Genomic DNA, 24922 nt, shown 5'->3' on the forward strand with positions numbered 1-24922 from the left:
GCTCATGTCCAGCTTTTCATCCACCAGCACCCCCAAGTCCCTCTCGGCAGGGCTGCTCTCAATCCTGTCTTCCCCCAGCCTGTTTTGATACTGGGGGTTACCCCGACCCAGGTGCAGGACCTTGCACTTGGCCTTGTTGAACCTCACGAGGTCCACACAGGCCCACCTCTCCAGCCTGTCCAGGTCTCTCTGGATGACTTACTACAAACAGTAGACAAGTACAATACACTTTCTCAGGTTCTGTAGATGACACCAAAATGAGTTGCAATGGTAAGACAGCTTTCATACTAGCAAGTTGATCCCAAACTAGACATGTGCACAAAGTCAATGAGATGAAATTAAAATGGAAACGGCTGGAGAGATCTCTGTGAATACCAAACAGGTCATAGCTGTAATACTATTTTCAATTTAGATGGTATGGATAAAGCACAGAAACTAAGATTTTTAATAAGATCACCAGGAATTAACCAGTTCACAATGCCAGGCTAAAGAGAACAATGTTTGTTTATATCTAAAAAGAAAGCATGTAAGATATTTTTTACAGAAAGGGTATAAAACAGTAGTTTAGGGTGCCTACTTTGGGAAAAATGAAAGATATCAGCTCATTCTGGAAATACAGAAGATGCAAGGTTAACAACAAATTAAGCATCGAGGGAGCTGTTCAATTCCATGCAGTGGAGAATTTGAAGACTAAGCATCTGCCAGGGAGGGACCAGGGAAACCTCATTATCTGTTACTGCATCAAGATTAAATGATCTCTTGAGATACTGTCCAGGTCTCCATTTTTGGGATCTGGAAATCACTCCAGCCATAAACCTCAGGTATTTATTTATCCAGACAGTTCCTATTTGAAACTAAACACACAGCAATGCATATTTATCTTTCTGATTTACAAGCTTGCACCACAGTACCACTCAAAACCTTTACCAACCCCATATAATGGTATTATAGATCTTCCAGTTTTATATCAAGATTATGAATTTTTTGAAGTTTATGTTCTTTAATTATACAGGAGCATACTCCAAGTTGGGGTTTTAAGCTGCTAGATTGCAGCTATTAATAGCCACCTTTTGATAGTCCTTTAATATTTAGCCTAAAACCACCCAACTTATTTATCTTTACTTCTTTTTAAAACTGACATCCCAGCACTATTTTAGTTTCTTTGAAGTGTCTCATATGATTAGTTTCACAGTAACCTTCATTACAATGGATGGCTCCAGCCTGCTGCAGTCCGTAACCTACTACTCACTATCTCACTTTAACAGGCAAGATGTGAACTCATCTTTTTGACCTGTTTTATTACTTAAAAAACACAAACTCAAACCAAACAAACCTCACTGAAGAGATTAAAAAAATGCTTTTAAGCCTAGATATATGCAAGGGTTTTTTCATAAAGTTAAAAAAACTGCTTTCCTTGCTTATTTGGGGTTAAGATACTCTTTTCTACCACAACAAAGAAGTTTAAGAAGTTAGCCTGAATATAACGGACCAAGACAGTACAAGCCTAAAGATACAGCCATTTATAGGAAAGAGCCGTAAGGAGCATAGGCTCCCCCGTTCAACTGAGTCAGGACTCCATAAGCTCTTGCGAAACCACCATACACAGTGATTTTGTTTCCAAGTTTACCATTCTCTGCAGCCAGACATGCAGCTCTGTTTCTTCCCACTTCTCTGCTACACTGCATATTCACTGCACAGATTCTTCTGATTATCCTTCTCCTCTAACAAAAGTATTTTGGTTCACACTTCCATGGTATTTCTCTTCCCCCTCCCCTTCCCAGCACATGGAGACAGGCAAGAGTGGAAGCCCAGCCACTTCTCTCCTATCTTCATAGATCTGCTCTTTCTTGAAGGATTTATTGATAAATGCTTCCTGGCTAACTCTGTTCAGAGTCATAACAGCACAAGAAGAGTGGGAAATTGGGTGGGTTGGGGATCTTGTGAATGGAATCATCACAGAAGTTCCACAAGGGCTAATTTATTTTTTTTCTCCCTAACAAACAAGCTAAGGTAGAGAAAGAAACCAAAATCCTGGTTCTTCAGAGATTATGGTCCTTAGTCTTATTGCCAGAAATCTTTATTCCAATTTTTCAGTGATTTATCAGTTACTTGATTTGCCATGTATCCAACTGCTGAGAAAATTTCAATTATACAGAATATCTATTTTGCATTTTCCATAATGCAGCTTTACAATTAAAAAATGCTAAAGATTAAGCACTACTTGTGTTGATTTTTAAGTAAACGTCATTATTTACTTTAATACAAAAATTCACTCATGCATGAAATCACTCACTGAAATTAATCTGCCAAGGATTTGATGGGATTTCTTTTGTTTTTAAGAACTCTTAATGATTTGGTTTGCTTTCTGAAGCTGTGAGGCAGCATAGAGTACCACTTTCTATCTTCAATAATCAGTAGTCTTAGAAATTATTTATATATAAACCTCAGCGTATATTTGTTTGTAAAATAGATACCAGTAGATAGAACTCCAAAATTATGCAATTTTTTATGTATTCTTAAGCCAAATTTATGAGGATGTTGCAACATAAAATATTTCATATTGATGATAAAAGTTTCACTAATGTCCATCAAGTCCTCATCTGCCAGTTTCTCAGTCTCATTTGTCTCTCTATGGCATTCAAGCATGGATTTAATATATCTTGATCCATTCTGAAGTTCTGTCTTAGAAATTGCAAAGACTTATCAGCCAAAGATCCACCTGATTTAAGGCTTAAAGTGGAAATCATTGTAGTTAGCAATCTTTAAGTCAGCTGCATAACCAAGGCTTCAGTTAGCTGGTTATAAATCCATACTACCTCCCGAAGAACTAATTCTACCCTCTTCTTTTCTCACCTTATTGCTTGTGCCAGCAGTTTCACTTGTGCCCCACCAATGACAACATCAAGAAAGTGATTTAAGTATAAACTAAACTGATCAAAGCAGTGAATTAGTTTTCAGCCAGAGGGGCTACCTGACAAGGCTGCACAAATGCTAGTAACGAACCAGGAGAGACTCCGGTAAGGCTCTTCGCAAAGACAGGACTACCATTCTCAGCTGCAGCACAGGCTGAGGTGACTGAAGCCTAAACTCTTCCCTTCAGACCATGGCTTGAAAATACAGGGGTTTGATTCACAAAGCAAAGCTCTGAGTTTTAAGGAGGTTCTACCTTCCCGCAAATTCCGAGGATGGACCTCGGGTGAGGAAAAAGAAGGGCCAGTCTGAGAAGCAGAAGCTATAGAAAATGGCATTGCCACTGAGCCACAACCTTGGATGCAATTAGACAGCTCATTCCACTCACTAAGCACAGTGTTCAATTCACAGCAAAAGCTGAGGGCAAGGGCAGCAGAGCCTGCAAAAAGGGACTCAAGGAGGACATTGGGTAGAGTTAAGACACTTAAATCTAGCCAACACAGAAACAAGACTGAAATTTGGTGTTAATGCAAAACTTCGGATAAGGTACAGAACAACACAAGTCATTCATGAGAATGATTTCTAAATTGAGAGGTGGTGCAGGGGGAGAAGAAACCTCATATACATCATCAATTAGGGATTTGCAAGAAATTGCTTAAGCAGAAACCAACCTTCATCTGAATTTTAAATTAAAGCCTTTTTCACAGCACCCTACTGCCTGCAAAACCAAATCTCTCTATTGCCTTACAATAGCAGAAAGAACAAAACCTGTGATATTGGATAGCTTTTAGATCTCATTAAGCAAATGATCACCCCTAAAACCCATGGTAAAGTTTAACAAAAAACACCCCAACAAACAAAACCCCAATCAAACAAACAAAAAACCACCCAAAAAATACCCCACAAACGAAACCACCACAAAAGATGACAATAATTTTGCTGCTATTCTTTACAGAAGATATGCACAGGTTATTTTTCCATTTTCCTAAAAAAAACCCCATAGTTAAAATTTCAGGTAGACAGAGCTGACAAGGTCTGCACAGAATGAAAATAACTGCTAAAGAACATTCCTGAATACCTAAAGAGCCAAAAGCTCTGGAGGAGAAAAAAATTGTGCAAACTAATCAATGCTGAATATGCTTAAATGAAACTAAAAGAAGTAGGAGCTGTTTGTCTGAACAGAGGTTCAATTCTTCAGAAGAGGAAGCTTGGAGAAGGTTGGGGAATTTGTAAGTTTTCCTTTAAAAAATTTAGCAAAAGATAATATTGACAGGGAAACGTGCCACAGAAGAGAATTTATTTGTGGTGGATAGACATTTTGACCATGTTTTCAATAAGCTTATTTTACAAGTATCCTCTAATGCCAATGAAGTAAAAATTCTTTAAGCAGTGTGACTTTGCACATTTTGTACTAAGGAAAACTCCAGCAGCAAAAGCAATAAATTAAGGCCTCAAATGTTCAGCCTAATTCAATACAGGACCTTAAAAATTTGCCCATCTTAAAGGTCAGCGAGTACAGCAAATTTAACACAATGGTCAGATGCTTAAACTATATACAGTTTTGTGTTCTCAGGGGCCCAAGGTACAAAGATCGTTTCCTTCCCATGCACTGCAAGCACCAACTGCAATGCTGCGTACACCAGAATTAAACTGGTGGCTTGCAGGATACATCTGGCAGGCTGTCAGTTAGCCATTCCTTTCCACCCCAGCCCACATCTCACCAAGATTGCAAAAGCCAGTTCCTTCAGCAGATTACAACCGGTGCTACTGGCTCTTGGCAGTAACTGCTGCCACCCTGGCCAGAGACACTGCCAACTGTTTGTGCAAGGTTCCCAACAGCAGCAGGAAGACGTCAAGAGAACAAACAGGAGCACAGAACAAGTACAGAAGATTTTCCAAAGGACTTCAGCTCACTGTTTAAACACCTGTAACTTTGTACATCTAACTTGGATCGCTACTCAGAATCCCTATCCCCATGTAAAGAAAAAGTGTTTATCTTGCAACCAGTTGTAATTTATACCTACTGTATTGCCTGGAGCATGACACAAAAGTAAATGTGACCATTTTTGTCCACTTACCTTTCTTGTTAATAGACTTTTGCGCCTCATTCCACAAGCCTCTAGCTGAAGACGCCCTCTCAATGCCAATTCAATTAACATACAGCCACGCAATCCTGAGGAGATGCAATCATTCCAGAATGATGTGTAACCCTGTGAAGAATGAAAGGCAGTAAGATATCTCCATCTCTACCTGCAAGCAAATAGAAAGAGAGGCTTACTGTGTTCTCTAAGCAGTTCTCCTGTGTTCACACATTTTTCAAGTAGCATCACTGGTCAACTACCATTCCTGGACCAAAAGCATGAAAGAGAAGCAGACTCATGCCCTATTAGTTTTGACATTTATTCTTTGCTCTTTGAAGAACAGGGAAACCTCAGGAAAGTGATACAAAATGAAACAGTAAGATAAAGAACTGTGAGATAAAGTGTAATTTATACTTACAAGTATATAGTCAAAATCAATTTGACTACAGTCAAAATACTTTTACTACATTTTTAAGACATGAAAAAAAAGCATTTGGCATTACTGACATCAGACAGGCTTATCAGAGTTTCCTCAGAAATACTAACATGGTTTACATCCATAAACGGTATGGCACTGATGAGGTAATAACCACCTGAAAATTAGTATTAAGTAAAATACAGAGTATACTGGAAACACAAAAGTGATGATCAGCACAAACCACAGAAGACATTTTTCATCTTGAATATAGTAAACCAAAGGACAAAAGTTTTCCAGCAAATACTTGGAATAACTATTGCCTGTCTTTGAAAACATGTACTTTTAAAGCTTGATGCATATTGTTCTTACATGGACTGCAAAACTGCTAACCACATTTATTCTATGAACCACATCACACCACCATGCTTTTTCATCTGTATTTCTGCACTGATAGCTGTCTGCTTAGATGGCAGAACAGAATATTTGACCCAATACATTTACTTAATATCTAGAAATACACATATTGACTTTTGTAGTCTATTGCTCAACAATTATGACCAAAAAAAAAACCTTATAAAAAGTACTCTCTTAACCTACAGAGTAGCCAACACAGTTCTTGCATATTTTTTAATATTTAAGTATCTAAACCAAAACAAAATCATTCTGAGAAGTGTTTTGTCTTTTGAGAAATGACTGCAGAAACACTTGGTACGGTCCAGAAAGATGTTTCAAAACTCCTCTAGTGATGCATGGGTGAAAATATCTACTTTGGGATACTTCAGAGCAAAGTGCTGAAAACAAGAAAAAAAAGAGCACTCCCTTCCATAAAATTTATCTTAACCAATAACAAAGACTAGCTTACATCAAGAGCAATTCAATTTTATTCTATTCACAAATAACAGCTGTCTATGTATAGAGATACAAGATGCACACATCCGAAATCCACTAAACTTACAAACCAGTCACTAACTAACACACGCCATTAGATACGGATTTCCAGGAACATGGTAATATTTGTTTCCATTTAGCACTTGGCTATTTTCAAGAGCTGTATTATATAGATGATCAATACTTCTGAAAAGTCCACAAAAGCACTGAAGCTTTAGAAAGTGATTACTGAAATATGTCACATATACTTATTTAAAAATACAAGGTTGGAAAGGGCTCCTGAACAGTTATCTGATCAGCTTTCTACTCAGAGCTAATACTTTGAGAGTATCAGCTACTCTCATAAGGCAGCCATTCTGTGAATTAAGATTTTGGTTGGCACCGGATATTTCCCTGCCAAAACCATGCAAGATAAGGTGTGCTGTTTGACTGATTGGGGGAAGAAAAAAAGAAAAGAAAAAAACAAAAAAGGAGATGAGTCCTACATTCTACTATTTCAAATCAAATAGCCTCTTTACATCATAATTTTTGAAATTAGACAACATGTATGCAAACTAAAAATCTATAGCACAAACTTACAGCTGTGGCACAATAAACATACACTTCTTTCTATTCACAAAAAGTGTTATATTATTATGCAAACAAAGTGCTGATTTTTTTCCCCTTTGTTTTGTAATGAAAACAATATTGCTTTCAAGTGAGCATTTCTTAATGAAGTGACATTAACTACACTGCTTCCAGGAGGGACTATCAGGTGTAGACTCCTCTGCTCCAGCAGTTATTCCACATACATGGCCACAGGCTGTGGTTGCAAAGAAATACAGGATCACAGGATAATTCAGGTTGGAAGGGACCACAGGAAATCTCCAGTCCAACCACCTGCTGAAAGCGGGTTCAGCTATGAAGTCAGATCAAGTTGCTCAGGTTTCTACACAGGCAAGTCTTGAAAATCGCCAAGGATGGAGAGTGCGCAACCATCCAGCGGTTTTTAATCAAGTGATCCTGAAAAGGCAGCTCAAAAATATTACATTCTTCATAAATGGAACTGCTTGCTCTAGTGGGTTAGATGACATTAAAGTAATGAGAATGTACACTGCGTCACCTTTTTTTTTTCTTCCCCTCCAGGCTCAGAGTTTCCAGGTGATCCACTACAGAAGGAACATCGTATTTCAATATACGGAGATTATATTGCTATTAACACAGTGAGGAAGGATATATTTTAGAACAGTCGGGTGTCACCCTGAACGTTTTTCAATCCATTAAACTGATCTTTCCAGATAGTTCAGGCAGATGGACTGATTATTTTTGGCATGTACTGCAAAGACCTCAGACAGCTGAAGGAACCTTCACAGAATGTCAGTTTAGCACACAACAGTAACTAAATCATCCTTTAAATTAACTCAAACTTCCTGATGTAACTGAAAATGAGTAGAAGCAGACATTTACCTTCAACACTGCAAACAGCTTCTTGACATTAGGAAAGGGTGCACAAAAGAGAATAAAGCTCAGCATTATAGAACTACTGCCTATTAAAGAAGCTATAGATGGACAGTGATGAAAAGAGGGGGGAAAAGGGTAGACATGAATATATACAGAGGGGAACAGCAATCTAGAATAATGTAGTATTCACACAGGAAACAATTATTTTTTCTTTTTCCACAGACAAGGACTAAAAGGTGGTAAATGAAGCTACCTCAAGAGTTAGAAAAGTCAAAGGCCAACTCTCTTTTCTATGTTTCTATTCAACTGTTTTTACAAGAAGGTTAAAGTTTTTTTTTAAAAAAAATCCTTTTAAAATGAGTTAAATTCATAGGAGATTGATAATGAAGTTTGACAGGCAGTAATGGATCGGTACACCACGTGTGGCCTAGGAAGCTCCCACCCAGTTGAAGTCAATGTACGCTGGAGGAGCTGCCATTCTGTGTGCACCCATTCCCTGAACATGGCCTGGCCATTGCTCTTTACAGGTTATGGAACAAGACAAGGATTTGGTTTGACCTTTTAACACTGTTCTCACTGTTACTCCAAATGCCTACCAGTCTCAAAACACTGAAATTGAAGATCAAAGACCATTATTTATAGATGCAAGTCTATTTCATGCTCTTAAACAGCAGTTTTTTCACACTACCAAATTTTTTTACTTTATCCATCTTCCTACAAGTATTTCATAATTCTATAAAATTCCTAACTCAAATGAGATACTTCATTTATTAAAGTTGCTAAGCAGCATGGGAAAAAAAAGAAAGCCTTACAAGGCAGGGAATTATTTTTATCTGACAGCAATCACACTAGAATAGCACTTTAAGCTACGAATAGCTCAAGACAAAATTTTAAATCTACACCAATTCAAAGATCAAAAGAATGTTTACAACTGTCATGTTTATTGACACAAACACAGCACAAAAGCATTTTTCATCAGAGCTGACCTAGAAATTTTCAGGTAAAAAGTAGTTTTGCTAGACAAGCATAAAGGGAAATGAGAATGAGGTTTGTAACAGAAACTTGTTCCCATATTAACTGAGAAAGCTCATACTTTCCACTCAGGTATGGCAAAGCACAGAGCTAAGACTAAGATTCTCTTTCTGCTTAAAGAATAAGTTGTCAAAAATCCATGTTCATTAGACCATTTCTCTCCCATCACCCCCTGCACCATTTATTTGCCTTCTCCTCTTCCATGCCCCTTACCCAATTGCCAGCTCACACAGGTCTTCCTGTTCAGTTAGCCATTAATGACTTGAAACTCTCACTTATTAAATAGTCCATCTCCTAATGATGGCCCTGTGCCTTGGTGTTACCCAACCTACCTTATCTTCCACTCCCTGCCTTTACCTTGCATCTATAGCTGCACTTCCCTGCCATTGAACTGTGACACCCTCTCAACAGCAGCCCCCCTTCCCACCTCATCTTACTGTGACATGTAATACATTAACTTTTCACTTCCACTTTTATAAAGATCTGAATCTCTGTGACCCTCATGGATTTCCTCAGATCTGTTCACACAGATGGCTTACAAATAAGTAATCCTTACGAATACGTTGGGCCTAGCCTTGCTGAGCAAAGCACAAGCTCTCGCAGCTTCTCCCTACTTACTGTAGGAATACCCCAGCTCAGATCTGTGTACCAAACAGTGCAAACACACACCAGGATTCAGCCTCCTACAGATGCTGGCACGCACATAGCCTGCAAGGAAGGAAGGGATAGGGAAGAAACCCTGAGTGGAAATGCCCTACCCAATGTCCCTTAAAACTTTTAACTTACATTATTCCCTAACAATGTCCTTTCCCAGTTTGCGTCCAAGATCCCTGACCCTCAAATTCCACAAAGCTATACATAAAATGGAATAGGGTCCCAGGACTTACAAAGAAGTGTTTGTAAGGATTGCTAGAAATTATGAGAACTTCTGCGTAGACAAAGAAATAATGTCATTCAGCAGCTCAAACATTATCACCGCAGCTGTGAAAAACGTAACAGGATCATCCATTTATGCTATAAGATAGCCATAGCTAGGTGGGCAAACTATGGAGAGAGAAAACACATACACATTAGCTCTGACAACATCCTAGTATTCTGAATTTGGTGGCTATTCAAATATTTTGTGGAAGCACTCAGTACTAAGTATTACTGAATAAGAGCTGTTGCAGAAGTATTAAAGCACACTTCTACAAAACACACTGATTTCCAATTTTTCAAGACACTCAAAATTTCAATTTCTGGGTATTTAAAATCCATATGTTACGCAAGAGATTTTATAATTCAAATATTATTTGTAAAAATACTTTTTAAAAGAAGACAGGTAAGACAACACTTTCTCTATGTCTGATCCAAAAAGGCACTGCAGGAATGACCACTATAATTTACTAAGTATGTAAAGAATCAGAACGAGAAGAGTCTAACACGACCAGGCTGCCTGAAGGTATTTGGCAAAGATCATTGCCAAGTATGTTAGTGATTTCTACACAGTCAATGCTTGCATGAAGCTCCAAAAACATTTCAGTTAAGCACAAAACAGATAGCCTTCGGGGAGCAGTCATTCAGTTAGTTCTTATATTGCTCTACTCGGCTCCCAGGCAATTGTCATGCTAGCTCTGTTTAAAAAACAAAAACCAAAAAGACCCCACCCAAACAAACCTCAGTATTTTCTGTTTCCCAAGTGCAAATTAAAGCCATCCAGCAGCAGCAGTGCAAAATATACAATTAAATTGCAGATGTCATTTTACATTTATAGACATTACCTCAAAATATTAATGGAGAAATTATCCTCAGCTGGTTACAGAGTGAAATTTAAAAACAACCTTCCTTCATAAAATTGGTATGAAAGACTCAGAATGAGACCAGGTAATCTTTTACTTAGAATACTTTGTTTTACTCATAAGAGTTACTAAAAATATCTTCCCACCAGAGAAATACACATTCTCTCTCCAATTCTTAACTCAGAATACGAGAGCAGCAGCTCCACTATACCTGGCACAGACGAGAAAAGCATGGGGAAGAGTGAAAAATCCATTAAAGTCTCTCAGATCCATTAAAATCGCTCGGAAAGAAAAGCAGCACTTCCTGAGTTCCAAGCCTGAGGCTTCGAGATACACAAATAGTAATTAAAAAAAAAAAAAAGATGCATTTAACTTACTTGATTAAGGCCACCTGTTTAAAGAATATACAGCACACAGTAGACTGTTGCTGCCAATGCATTCCCTGACCCAGTGAGTCTCAAGATTAGTTTGCAGACCACAGAGCCATGGCAAATAGAAATCAGCTTTATAATTCTTCTAAAAAAGCATCATAAAGCCATGTAATAGGCTGTGAAGATAAGTGAGGGTTACAACAGCCTGCTCACCAAAAAATAAAATATTTATTTCAGCAACAACAGGCTCCTCTGGCCCATCTTCAGATCCACATAGACTGATATTCAGTTTAGAGGTCAGTGTTAGGTTAAAGTTTTGGCCCTGACTCAGACTCAGTTCACATTTACGAAGAACCACAATAGCAGAGCTTCCCTGGGATAATGCATGTAACACTGACCAGTCTATACTTCTCTTACTAAAAGCCTTTTCATTTTATATTCAGACTTAACAGTGCGCATTAAACCCTCACCTAACATCCTCCACTTAAAAGCAAAACAAAAGATCTATGATAACCAAACTGAAATAAACCAATTAAAAGGGAACCTTCTGAAGGACAAATATCACTAGAGCTACCCAAACCCCTGAATTCCTGTTCTCGGGAAATTCCAAATTCTTCTTTTATGAAAGACACAAATAAAAAGACTTCAAAATTTAGTAAAGAATGCAATTTCTGAAATTTCGTGGATAGACAGCAGAAATAAAATGTTGTTCTAACCCATTCCAGCCATGGTAATTCCATCAGAAGAGGAGCTGGCCAATTTGCAAAGTAACAGCAAACCAAGACACATGACAATTACAGCTCCTGAGGAGTCTGGGAGTCCTAACTCCAAGGCAATATATGTGACAGTCAAGACATGAAACCCCTAACTTCAGGGTTTCTCAGCTAGGAGGCAAATCTATGTTTGAAAAAAGCTTTCACTTTAGCAAATAGTAAATTTTGAATTTACAGGTAGCTTGTTTTCCATTAGAAGAATATTTCAGAGGAAAAATTTCAGCCAGGTCTACTTGGATGCTGAAAGATAGAAAAATTAAGGCTTCCCGAACTCTGCTGGAGTTCGTTACTACTTTTATTACTTCTCCATGGATGGCATACAAATACTGTGTTGGTGGTAGCAATATAAAAGCTCTGAGACATAAAACTATTGTTTTGTTTATACACAAACAAGCATCTAGCTTTCCCAAACAAGGGTTTCTTCCTTGCCATCTATTCTTTCCGATACGCAGCAGACTATTTTTACGGTATGTTCTCAGAAATCACAGATGACAAACATGCTGGAAAACATTCTGTGCTTGCTGGCATCATGGGAAGTTATTGAGGGCAATTAGTCATCCTCACCAAATTTACATACCAGCATAATAAAAATACAGTTTGTAGACCTGTAAAACTTACAAGGTTCAGTTCTACTATGAAGATGAGAATAAGAAGAAACAGTTGTCAACAGATGGTGGGTGCGGGGGGGGGGCAGGGAGGGAGCAGGAAAAGAAACTGAGGACAAAGTGACATCCCAGTGTTCAAATAGTTTCCGAGCATAAGCAGCTCTTTCAAACCACTGCCTTCTCCATACCACTTAAATTATTTTTTTCCTTCAAGAGATTAATTTCTGTTTTACTGACCTTTCAAATCAATGTCATAATATCTCATTTTAAGCTCACACAAGACCACGTAACATTGGAGAAGATACATCCTCCCCCATGTCTTCAGTTTTAGCCATTTGAGGGCTAAACCCAAGAACACAGTCCAGCAAAGCCTGAACTGCTCCTGCAGACAAAGTATCTATTTTTTCACCCCATGGAAGCACATCACTGTTCTGTCTCTTGCGCCCATAGTAGCATTTGTGCAGTAGGCTAGATGAGAAAGTGGCCCGTCTGAAAGCTAATGGTCAGTCTCAGATTCTGATTCACCAAGAAGGTGAACAAGTTTCAGAGAAAGAACGTGAAAGAGAAGGAACATAGTTGGGACAGACAGCAAAAGGCAAGAACATCCCCTTCAGTGACAACCCACACTTCAGTGGACAAACTGCTTTCAAAAACCTGAATAGTTTTCGCAACCTGAATAGTTATGGCTAGAACTATTCACTCAGTCTTCACAAAAAAAGACCTCAAAAAAAAAAAAAATCATACCTTATTAGGCTACCTGTACTGAAGCCATTCATGGGCATAATCTGCTCAGAAAATATAAAATGCTTAATGCTTAAGGTATCATGCACTGTATTCATCACCACCTTCAGCTCCCCATTTTGGACCTCAGCAATGATTATCCTGATCATCATAAATTTGAAGTTGTATTATTTAAATCTGACAAGACAGCAATAACATCCCTTTTCAATTCTCTGAAGCAATAGCAAGTTCTTTCAGAGGTGCCTACCAGCCTATTATTAGCCAGCACAAAGCACAGACAGAACATAATAATCCAAAATCATCATCTGTCACCCATTTGAACCCTACTGCAAAAGACAGGCAGAGACAATTTATCCCGAAATATGGGCTGTGGCAAGTTGTATTTCATAATGGACTTGATCACAATTGCAACAGAACACTCACTTTAGTCAAGGAGTTCCTCTCTGAAGCAGTAATTTTGGTATCTATGGAAAGACATCTGGGGAGGGCAGAGGGAAACGGAGTAACAGCATGCACAGCCAAGGTGCACTGCAGCAGATTAAAAGTTAATAGGCATTTTGATCTGCCACAGTTGTCCTGTCAAGGTTGGCGGCTCCCTTTCCCTTGCATGCTATCTCCAACCTAGGAATCTGTTGCAAGCAACTTTACAACTTTAATCTGCTTTATAGCTACAACTGTGGATGACAAACACTGCTTTTAAGTATTTTGATTTTAATGAAGAGTACTAGCAGACTGAGAAGCATAGGGCTGTCATATTCCCCAAAAAAGACAAGAACCATCAATATATTGTTTATGTCATCTCTCTGCAATTACTAACACTACTTTGAATTTTTGAAAGCAGCTGGAATCACCTGAAGAACTTCTACAATACATGTCCTTAAAGCTGTTCCCAAATCCAGAGGTAAAATACAAAATATAAGCAGTATGTATATAGAGAGGATAATGCAAGCACCTGGTTTATTACAAATCATGTTTTAGCACAGAATTTCAATCCCTTCTGTTGACCCAAAAGCTCCATTTTATGAATTCCAAATACATCTATCATCAGTATTCTTCTACAACAGACATACTACGTCCCCTTGGATACTCATGTAAAGTCATACAATTAAAAGGAAATACCAAGAGACAGTGGTAGTAGAGAACAAAGAATAATAAGTGAATGTCAGCTTCTGACACTTTTACATAATTCTGTGGTTCCTATCCTTTTAGCTGAAAGTAAAATTGCTGATTAGGAAGACAGAAAAATTGCCTGCTATTGTTGCAGGTCAGTAAATCTCTTCTTTGTGATAACGCAACTATAAGCAGAAATCTTAGGTAGATCAAAGTCAAGAACCGAGGCAATAACTGAGTTACTGTTACAAGTTTATGGATATGAGAAACTCTTAAAAGTTAGTATTTTATTTAGGAACATCATCATTCTATAAGGAAGAACTAATACAATTTCTGAATCTCTTGAAGGTGGTGGAAGTCAGCAAGACTGATGCTATACACGTTGAATTTAGCATTGAGCATGTTTTATAAATGTATTGTCCAACAAGTCTGACACCTGACTTTTTCAGTCAAACCTAAAAACTTCAACCACGTCTTTTTTCAGAGCAGGGAATTCTTATATTAGAAATAAGGTAAACTTTTTCTTAAGCTGTATCTAAGTTTTCTCTTCCAGCATATTGTTGCAAGAAGCTTCTCAACATAAAAATAAGCAAACAAGTCCTGTAAAAATGAACACAAACTTTTCCAAGTTCTCAATGACTAACAGAAAAGCTGGTCAATATTAGAACTGATATTTATTCTGATAATTTGAAGCCCTTAGATCCCCTTGTGCAGCGAGACAGCATTTATTGCTCCTCAACTAGGTCCTTATACAGATTTCTATAAAGCTCCGATTCAGCAAGGCAAGTAACCTTAGACAGACTGTACACATACAAAGCACCTTAAACTCCAGTGAAAAACAATTAAAAGTCTTTTTACTAGCATAACTAAACATACTTAAGAAGATGGGGGAAAACGTAAACAACAGAAGACAATGACAGAAGAGGAGGAAAAAAGAAAAACACCATTGCAATATTCATCAAAGAAAGGCTGGAATGTCCAAAGTTATTTGAACCCTCAGGGTAAAAGCTGCTCTCGCCACAGGTATCTTATTATATGGATTGATCCATTTTCACCATCAGGAGATCAAAAAGATCTCTTCTTTTCTTTCCAAGGCAGATTATTGTAATTTAATCTACCTGAAGATGAGTGTAATGACAACACAGAAACTGCAGCTGACAGCAAGTCTCAAACAAGAAAAGCTGACATGGTCAAATTATGCATGTGCTTTAATGACCTAGAGATTGTGTTACTTTCTAATTTATATTCGATACACATATATTAATCTATTAAGTCTAATAGCGATTGACTTATTACCTCTAAGAAAATCTAATACTCCATGACACTACAGTACTGCACAATACCAGACAGATTAAAACACAAAACCAAATTCAGCTTCTGTGGCAGCATTCTCCAGCAAGACCCAAATCAATTTCCTTTGGCAAGGAACGGTGTGGGTTTACCCCAGCCTATTGGTACTCAGCTGAAAATACAATGTTCAAAGTTAAAGTCTTGCTTAAATAGCCCTTCAATGATAGGTTGTTTGGGTTTTTTTGGTTTGGGTTTTGTTTGGTTTTTCCCCCCCCCCCCCCACGTTTAGGTTCTAAGACATCAAGCAACCCTGAAATGCAAAACTGATTTTTGGTTTTGACAGCAGTAAGATTCAGTAAGGTTTATTATTACCTAGGAAGTTATAAAAAGACAAACCCTCCATTTTTCTTACAGAATTGTTTTCACTGTCTGCCAGATTTTGATTTGCTCTGCTTCTCTAAACCAATGTTTTAAAACATGTTTGGTTAAAGACATGACCCACCTTCACCTGACAGGAATACATTCAGAGAAGGCTACTTTGTATATATTGTATAGACATATATGTAATAGCCAAAACCGAGAAATTAATTTTTCAGGTAGCTCTTAAATGGGTACAAGGGAATTTCAGATCCAGTAAAGGAAATACAGTTCTATCTGTCTACGTAGTTAGAAAAAATAAAAATGCCTTCCTGAAGACAAAATTATTTTCGGAGACATTCATCCCTCTTACCAGTCATCCCCCAAAAATAATAATAAAAAGATAAAACCAACATGCCCAGAACTTCTGAATATTCACAATACTCAAGTAAGACACCTGCTAGCATAATAGTCTGGATTTTCTCATGTGTCAAAGGGAAAATATCCAAACTTCAAGTAATTTGCAATTAAAATGAACTGGATCCTCCTTCATCCTCTTCACACTAGATTAAGGGTCTGTGCCAACCTATACTTAGCTAGCTCTTTGCTGCGAATCTTACCTTTCAAATAAGCCATCACTGTCTCAACCCAGAAGGTTGCAGAAACATCTAATGATACAACCCGACCTAAGAAACTTTTGGAAGTTAATACCTGTTTAAGAAAGAAAAGCAAGCCAGAGTGAAGAATTATTTATTACTAGAATACTACAATGTGAGGACTTTGATGTCTGACTGCAGTCCATCTTGACTTCCTCTTTTGATGCAACTGAAATCATTAGCCATTGTACTGGGACATAAATTGTAGTTTAGCGAGGAAAATCTCTGAAGTGTTCTGACAGCCAAACACTAGAAATACTTTAGGAAAGCAAGCACACATACTCTACAAAGCACAGTGTTGTTGATAAGAAACTTGTCAGGTATTTGATGAACCTGCCACTGAATTGAGAAATAAATAACGAACAGCAGCTGCACTAAAGCCAAATGCTATTGCCCAGTTTTTCAAGCACATCACACAGTTGTACATTATATAGACATATCTCTTCACTAAAAAGAATAAAAAAACGTTAACTTTCTTGCAAAGCCACCTTCCACCAGGGTCCCATCTCTCTATTCTCCACATTTGGTGCAAAACAAAGGTGTAATTAATCTGTTCCATAACGAGCAAATTGATTTCTACACTATCAGCTATTGTCACTGAGCATAAAATCTGACATTTATTTGAAAGAAACATTTAATTAGAACTGGTGCTTAAATCCTCCACATCAGATATTTCACTCAGAAAACCAAGTCTTCCCACATCAGTAAGCAAATATAGCAGGATCAGAAAAATAGCTTGCATCCTGCCTAGATCTAACAACTAGAAGCTTACAACACAAACCTTGCACACATTTAGTGTCTCCTAGTAGTGGGTTGACCCTGGCTGGCAGCTAAGTCCCACGTAAGTGCTCCCCCACCCCCACCCCCCCATCAGTGTGGGGGAGAGGATAGGAAGAGCAAAAGTGAAAAAAACAAAACAAAACTCAGTGATACAGAATACTCACTCACCACCTCCCACAAGCAGACTGATGCCCAGCCAGTCCCCGAGCCATGACCACCTACTCACCCTCTCCCTCCCTTTTTATTGCTGCCCGTGGCAGGACACAGCACAGGACACACCTCTAGTCAGTGGGGTCAGCTGTCTGCGCTGTCCCCCTCCCAGCCTCTTCCGCACCCCAACCTACTCACTGGGGCTGGGCAGAGCGAGAAACAGAGGTGGCCTTGACACTGTGCAAATGCTGTTCAGCTACAGATAAAACAGGGTGTGTTATCAACGTTGTTTTATGTTGTCAACACTGTTTTGGTCAAAACTTGAAAACATAGCATCCTACTGGCTGTTGTGAAGAAAATTAACTCTGTCCCAGCCAGGTGCAGTAGAATTCTCTTTAAAACAGTTAAGAAAAACCTAAATCTGGCATGTCCTTCTAACATAGACAAAGCAGGTCTCATGCTGGCTGACTAAATAATAGGTGGAAGTTTCACTGACTTTGACTAACTAGGTCACATTAACACTACAATTCCCTCCTCCGGGCTTATAAATATACTTTATCTGCCCCCAAATATAACAGCTATGCCTTTCTTCCACCTTTTCTTCTACAGTGGTCACAATTTAAAACACTATGCAAAGCACAGTGTTATTTCAATTTGGGGAGCTGTACAATGTTTTGTTTTGAGGGATTTGCATCAGGTCACTAATACAGACAGATTTCCAGAGTCATGTTTTGGGTGCTTAAAAAAAAAGTGTGCAAAACCGATAGAGATTCCTCTCTTCTTTGTCTAAACTTCCCCTAGTTTCCTTTCAGTTTGTTCTTTTTCAAGCAGGTCTCTCACTGGTTTCACTTATCCAGGTGCAAAAAATTTTCAAGAAACAGACTATCTCATAATAATGCCATGTCAACATTTTCATGAGATTAAAAAAATTCCACTCATTGCACTGTTCTCACATTAAAAGGAACAGGTTCTTTCATTTAGTACTTAACATGTACTAACTGTAAAGTGGAAGTCTCAGCCACAGATTGCAGATGCTGCTAAAGCAGAAGATCCATTTAAATATCCAGCACAGGCAAAGCAGTTGTAATTAGCATTTCCTAAGTGATTACTATAGATTGAACATCCATCTGGCATCTACCTCAGCCTAGCCAATAAACGTTACACCTCCATTCTTCACTGTGCAATGCAGAAGACATAATGAAATGGCAATATAATACATATGGAATGCTTCTCTTGTGGTAGAGACTGTCGAATATGGAAGTGCCAAAGTAAAATCAAGTGTCTACTGAAGTAAAAAATGGAAGTGCAATGTGCTGTGCTGTACGAGAATGATTGGCTAAATAGAAACCTCATGGTACAGCCCATGCACAAAAGACACCTAGCCTAGCAGTTAATGACTCTGTAAATAATACAACCACATGATGCTATCTAGTAGGATCATAAAGACAAATGACTAGAAAGTATATAGCAATAAGCAGCTTACAAGTGCTTAAAAGAATATCAGCAACAGAAAGATATCCAAAAAGCCCAACTGATTTCCCAGTGTGATGAATAAATCCTGTAACATCCACAAATAATAGAAGAGCTATCATTGTAACATCTCTCCAATTACAAAAGATCTAGCTTACAAGGCATACTATTTTACTCTCTTAATGGTCCATCACAAACAGAAAAAAAAAAAAAAAAACCAAAAGAAAGGGTTGAAATGCAGTACTGTAGTATAGGATACACTGGGGGAGGTGGGAAAAACTTGGCATGTATAATCCTGGCTTGCACTCAGACTAACAACTTAGTCATAGTACCACACACCTTTGTGTTCACCTACTCATCCAGGCTTACATGAAGTGCATTTAGATGAAGAGAACAACTGCTGAGGTACCAACAGGCTGACTCTTGTTCTTACCTCTGCCGTCAGAGTGGTTCCAAAGAACGTTTATCAATATGGTGATAGGCACTTTACATATATAAATATATATAATATATATAAAAATGCACTATTTCATGTCTAATCTTGTCATTTTTATTTCTGAAAAGTCTACATGAAATCATTCTGTAGTAACATTTTATGAGTATTTCTGAAAGAAAATAAATTACTGAAATTGATCTAAGACCTGTTTGCAAGCCAGAAAAAAAAACAGTTAAAAGTGGCACGTGGTAAGTTGACTATTATTTTTTTCTTTCATTACTAAAAGGTATGAGAAAACAGATTGAGACTGTTGTCTATGCAGAGGAAACCAAGCCACACATTTACTCCAGACTAGCTTCCCCTTCCCCTAGTAATGCAACACAGAAGTGAGTATGTGCTGTAGTAGTTATTTGCACTGTGGGAAAGTCATTCTTGAATATACTGTCTGCAACACTTCGCCTGGTCAATTTAGCCTTGCAAAGAAGGACTGTTACATGCAGCTTAACTAATTGAGATAAATGCTGCAGTACTTTAACTGCTTTAGGATCAAAGAACACCTGAAATAATATCACTTTTCCTTTAATATAAAATGTTAGTCTTCAGTTCCACGATTACTTCCCTTCTAGCAGTTAACAGCAATACTTTCTTATATATGCTTCATGCATTTTTAAAAAAAAAAACAAAACAGCTTGCTGTGGGGAGAGGAAGAAGAGTTACAGCTTTGGGTTTTTAGGAGCACTTCAAAAAACTGAGAAGCATCACTAGAAAGGCTTTGGTTTTGTCTTTGCCCTGCACTAGGCAGCTTGACATGAAAGAATGGACTACACCACACTCAAAGTTACCTATGCATGAATATAGATCACAGATTAATCATGCTATAAAAGCAGGGATAACCACACTAGCTGCATGCAGAACCATAGAATGTAAACACCATTTCAACACTTGAAGTCAACTTGTATCCAACATGCTGCTTCCAAATCAGCATGTCCTCCCAAGAGCCCAAAAATCAGTATTTACTCAGCACAGTAGAGGCACCTTACTGCATCCTATAGCACACAGAATTGGGGTACTTCTCCATACCTCCTATCTTCTCCTAGCCCGTAACTTATGTATGGACATGAAACTAAAAAAGGACCAAAAAGGTAGGCAACTATGAAAGACAGAATTTTTCACCACAGACATTACACACTTTGTTGTTATTAGGCCCTGAACATTTGAGAAAAAGCATGTCTTTGTCAAGATTTCAACACATTCATACATCATTCTTCAACTGAAATGTGAATTCCCAGTAGACGCCTCTTCATATTTTACTCATTTGTCTCAGAAATTTTCCAGCAAACCTTGGGAGCTTTTGCGCTGATATTCAGGCTGTTGCAGAAACTTTTTTTTTTGGGGGGGTGGCAGCGTCGGGGAGTCGGGACATGGGACTAAAAAGATACGAAGAAGACTTTTCAATACTCAATCATTTGTTACACAGGCAAAAAACCCCACAGATTCCTGTATCATAATATGAATTTCACAAAGCCAAATCTTAGTATCAGGGAAAATGCCACCCATATTTTGAATGTTCTCAAAATTCCTATTTCACCTTTCAGAAAATCTCTTCAGGATTAAAATATAGAATTCAGTAATAAGTCCAGACACTCATATCTGTAAGAAGAATAAAGAAACTACATTTTAGCACTAATCTGATCAACATAAAACAGCACATCTGAAGCAGGTATACTAGCTCCCTAATAACTTACTTCAGTACAACAAAAAATATCATAAGCTGGAGACCTTCACGTGAACTATTTGGACAAAAAGCTATGCTGCAACACTAAATCTTCAGCAATAAATGAAGATTCTGAAGGCCAAACATGAGTAGCAAAGATCCAAGATTATTTCTGTACCTAAGAAAATGATTTATCATTACTTCAGTTTCACAAATTACACTTTAGTCTAGTGCAAAAAAAAAAAAAACCCAGATATATTTACTGTTGTAGTAGACCACACTGCAGTACATGACAATTATTTCAGCATACTTTCCATGGCTTTTCTTTCAGCAAATTAGGAATTACAGATCAAGTAGATATTTTATCTTAGTAGGTGCTGTGTCTCAATAGCTGCTTCAGTTTGTTTAGTTGTGACACATTGTATAGAGGATAGGAGCAGCTGTGTGCATTGCTGTATCTGAATAGATTCCCAACGTGTACCGAGACAGGACTCCAAAAAGGAAAAAAAGAAAAGCAACCACCCCCCCTAGATGTATAAAAAACTTAAATGGGACTATGGGACTGGTCTGGAAGAGCTGTAATGAACTGGCCTGTACTCATCTCTTAGCTGTCATTTTTAAATAAGCTAAATTTTAATATTTATCACTCCCTTCTTTTGGGACTGATGACCTCAGATGCTTCAGTAGTTCTACAGAATAACCTCCCTTTTGCTGTGGCTTTGACCTATCCTACTGCAATACTATTTTTAACCTAATACAGCAAGTATTTTATTTCAGTGAGTATTTTTTATTCCTATAGCAACAGGCTATTGCTCTACTTTAAATGGATGAACACGACTCTCTTTCCCAGCCATGTTTCTGAAGGGTTTCCAAATAAGTATAGGTGTTCTTGCAATGCTCCCCAAAGAATTCTAGTAATGTATTTTGTTCCAGTATATTACCTGCTCCTCCAAGGACACCACATCTGTCATGTTATGCAAGCATGCACATATTTCAGCACGTATCCCTTATAACCTATCTTGACCTTGGAATGCAAAAATAATTATGTATACACAGAAGATAAAAATGGAAGAGGAACCATTGGTGGAAAAAAGCAACCAGTATACATACAGCCAGTATAATTTAATTAGACCAAATGGGGCAGAAGGGGAAAGGCCATGTCCAGGGAAGCACGTGCAAATGCAGTTAATTGTGTTCAAGCATTAAGAATGGGACTGAGGCGTGCTGGCTTTGTTTTAGGGCAGCCAGACATTCCCATCACTGAACCCATACTGCAGCGACAACCAGGCAACAACTCAAAAGTTTTGCCGTGGTTGTTAGAACCACTGCACTATCCTGAAAGTAGGATGCACATAAATACCTAACACTCCTAAAAACATTGAACTCAATCAATCACTGTCTGAACCTTCCTGAAAAACTCTCTCCTAAGAGTAAAGGCTCTGTCATCTACACTTACAAATTATACACGGTAGCTCCTTACACATGAAGCATTTTGTACACAATTTACAAGGTGTTAAGCCATATTGACCAGTGTTTAACATTAGAAAAAAATTGCCCCCAAACCCAAAAGCTAAGTTACCAATGCAGTTTTCAGTGACTTTTCTGAGAGGTGCACTATTTTTAAGGAAACATGTTCTTTGGCCAATTCAGAGTCCTTTTCTCTGTATTTTTTATTTACTTATTTTAAACTCAAAATTAAATTATCCTGTTGGAACAAACAGGAAGGACTTTATCAGCATTAAATTTACTGACTTTCTGTTGAACTTATAGCTCACACATCTGCCTTTGCCTTTCCCCATACTCTGTGTTCTTATACAGTTATATTTCACAGACCATATTATTGCTTTTCTCTGCTTGCTGTCATGAGAAAAGCCTCGCACAAATGTCACAGGCAATCAATTCTATTGGGAGTAAAAACTTTATAAAAAGCATTTCCAGATGTATTAAGTAGGTTTTGCTTACTTATCATTAGAACAATAGAGAACAAAAAGGTCATCTTTGAAAATGAATCTGTAGTTTTATTTCCAGTTTTAAAATGAAAAAAACATGAACACAAAGTCGTTTACATAGCATAGCTTGTACATAAGGGTACAAGCAGACCCAAAACCAAAATATAAACCTCAGTGATTCACGTCTAACAAAGCTCAGAAACGGTGTATGCTACAGTTTCTGCACATAAGCCCCCCACCATAGAGATAACATTATCATTCTTTTTGTCTGATGTCTCCACTGCAAAATCCCAAGGGAGTTATGAACATACACGCCATTGTAATCATTCAGCTCCTTTTTCCATACAAAGGAATACTAGATTATCTGCAGTGTGTGCCACTGCTGCACTTAGCAAAGTTAGACGATCTATAATTTTAATACACACCAGTGCAAAGCTGGATTTTTGGGCCCAATGTTAACTATTAACTTTTGATATACTAGGACGACTTGCACCATATATTCTTTCTAGGCAGACAGAATGCTCCCTGCCTTGAAATCTTTGCAGCCTAAGGCCAACAAATTAGCAGGTATAGCACACAAACCTGGGGAAAAAAAAAAAAAGAGCTGAAAGATCACCTGCTTTACCCCACCTTCTTCAAGGCAAGACCTCCCAGGCAATCCTGCGAGACACCTGTCCTGTCAGACCTGACTTACTTTTCCACAACTATTCAGGTGTGTATAAAGAGAAATGCGCACATGCACAAGCCTTCAATTCAACAGGTGGAAGCACACATCACTGTGAGCATCTACTGAGTTTATCAGGATGCCATGGCAAGGTCCATCTGAAAAAATGGGATTACAAGAATAGGGCCTAAAATACACAATCCGAAAGAGAAATAAAATACGTTATTGTAGCAGGTATATACAGATATACCAACTGCATTAAAAAACAAATGTTAACCAGTAAAACTACTCTAACCTATTAATTATCAAGTACCAAATTTATTTTAGATGCAACGCACTGTCAAAGCACATAGAACTTACCAGCAGCTATAAAAAAAAAAAGCAGGTTGCTTAATTAAATCCATATCACAACTCATATCTAAAATAAAGATGTATTATGCTTCACCATACACCATATCAAACTAAACTGTTTCCCCTATAGGACCAACTTTCTGCAGCATGCGTGCTTTTTATATTGATTACCTCTTTCAAATGAAACAAAAATCCAACACACTGATAGAAGTACACCTTCTTCAATGACTGTTATTCACAGTATCATGACAAACAAGCTATAAATTCAGTAAAAACACAGAATTATATAACAACACCATTTCCCCATTTTGACATACTTCTTATTACTCAAGGTCCATTTATGTCATACGTATCTCCCCCAACTTTATGACCTCTTTCACATGCATTAGTCTAGAAAGTCTTAGTAGAACGGGCTGCAAAGCATCCTAAAGCACCTGAGAACCCCATAAGTACCACAGAGTTGTGTCTGACAAAATAGATAGGAGTAGAAAAGTCTTCCACATTAGAGACATGGGTAAATTGTAGGACAAGGAGTACAAATATCACAGGCCTCCAAGTCAACCACCGACACGGACTAGATGCCTTGGCCCTCATCTCCAGGTCCCAGTCTCACTCCAAGCCCTACACTGCCCTCCTTGAGATGCTACACATATGAGAGTCCCTCTGCAAACCCTGCATCCAAAAGGCAATCCAGACTCTCTGCCAGGCTTCCCCAGCCCCAAACCCAAGCACCATCCCCACCTCCTCCCAAACACCTAGCCTGTTCCAGCGTGCGCCCCTACCCCCAGCAACATCACAGTCCCCATCCCCAGCAACGCCTCTGCCCCTGACCTGCAGCAACCCTCACCCAGCAGCGCCCTTGCCCCCATCCCACCCGCACCCTAGCGCCACTTAACTCTCCCCTTCCCCATCGATGCCCTCCGTAAGCCCCCGAACAACCCGCATCCCCCCCGGCACC

The 24922-nt window shown here is 38.3% G+C and overlaps 1 protein-coding gene across 1 annotated transcript in view; it reads right to left on the minus strand.

Moving 5' to 3' along the window:
• GOLPH3 (golgi phosphoprotein 3) overlaps positions 1 to 24162 on the minus strand; it is a 34150-nt gene extending 9988 nt beyond the window's left edge. The window contains exons 1-2 of the mRNA XM_035902705.1: positions 24136 to 24162; positions 4989 to 5120 (exon numbers count right to left, since the gene is read on the minus strand). Of these exons, the coding sequence (XP_035758598.1) occupies positions 4989 to 5069 (81 nt within the window). The 5' untranslated portion in view covers positions 5070 to 5120; positions 24136 to 24162. The remainder of the gene's footprint in view (positions 1 to 4988; positions 5121 to 24135) is intronic.
• Positions 24163 to 24922: the final 760 nt, after the last annotated feature.

This window comes from Egretta garzetta, unplaced genomic scaffold (genome assembly GCF_000687185.1).
Source record: "Egretta garzetta isolate BGI_Z169 unplaced genomic scaffold, ASM68718v1 scaffold59, whole genome shotgun sequence".
Taxonomy (NCBI): domain Eukaryota; kingdom Metazoa; phylum Chordata; class Aves; order Pelecaniformes; family Ardeidae; genus Egretta; species Egretta garzetta.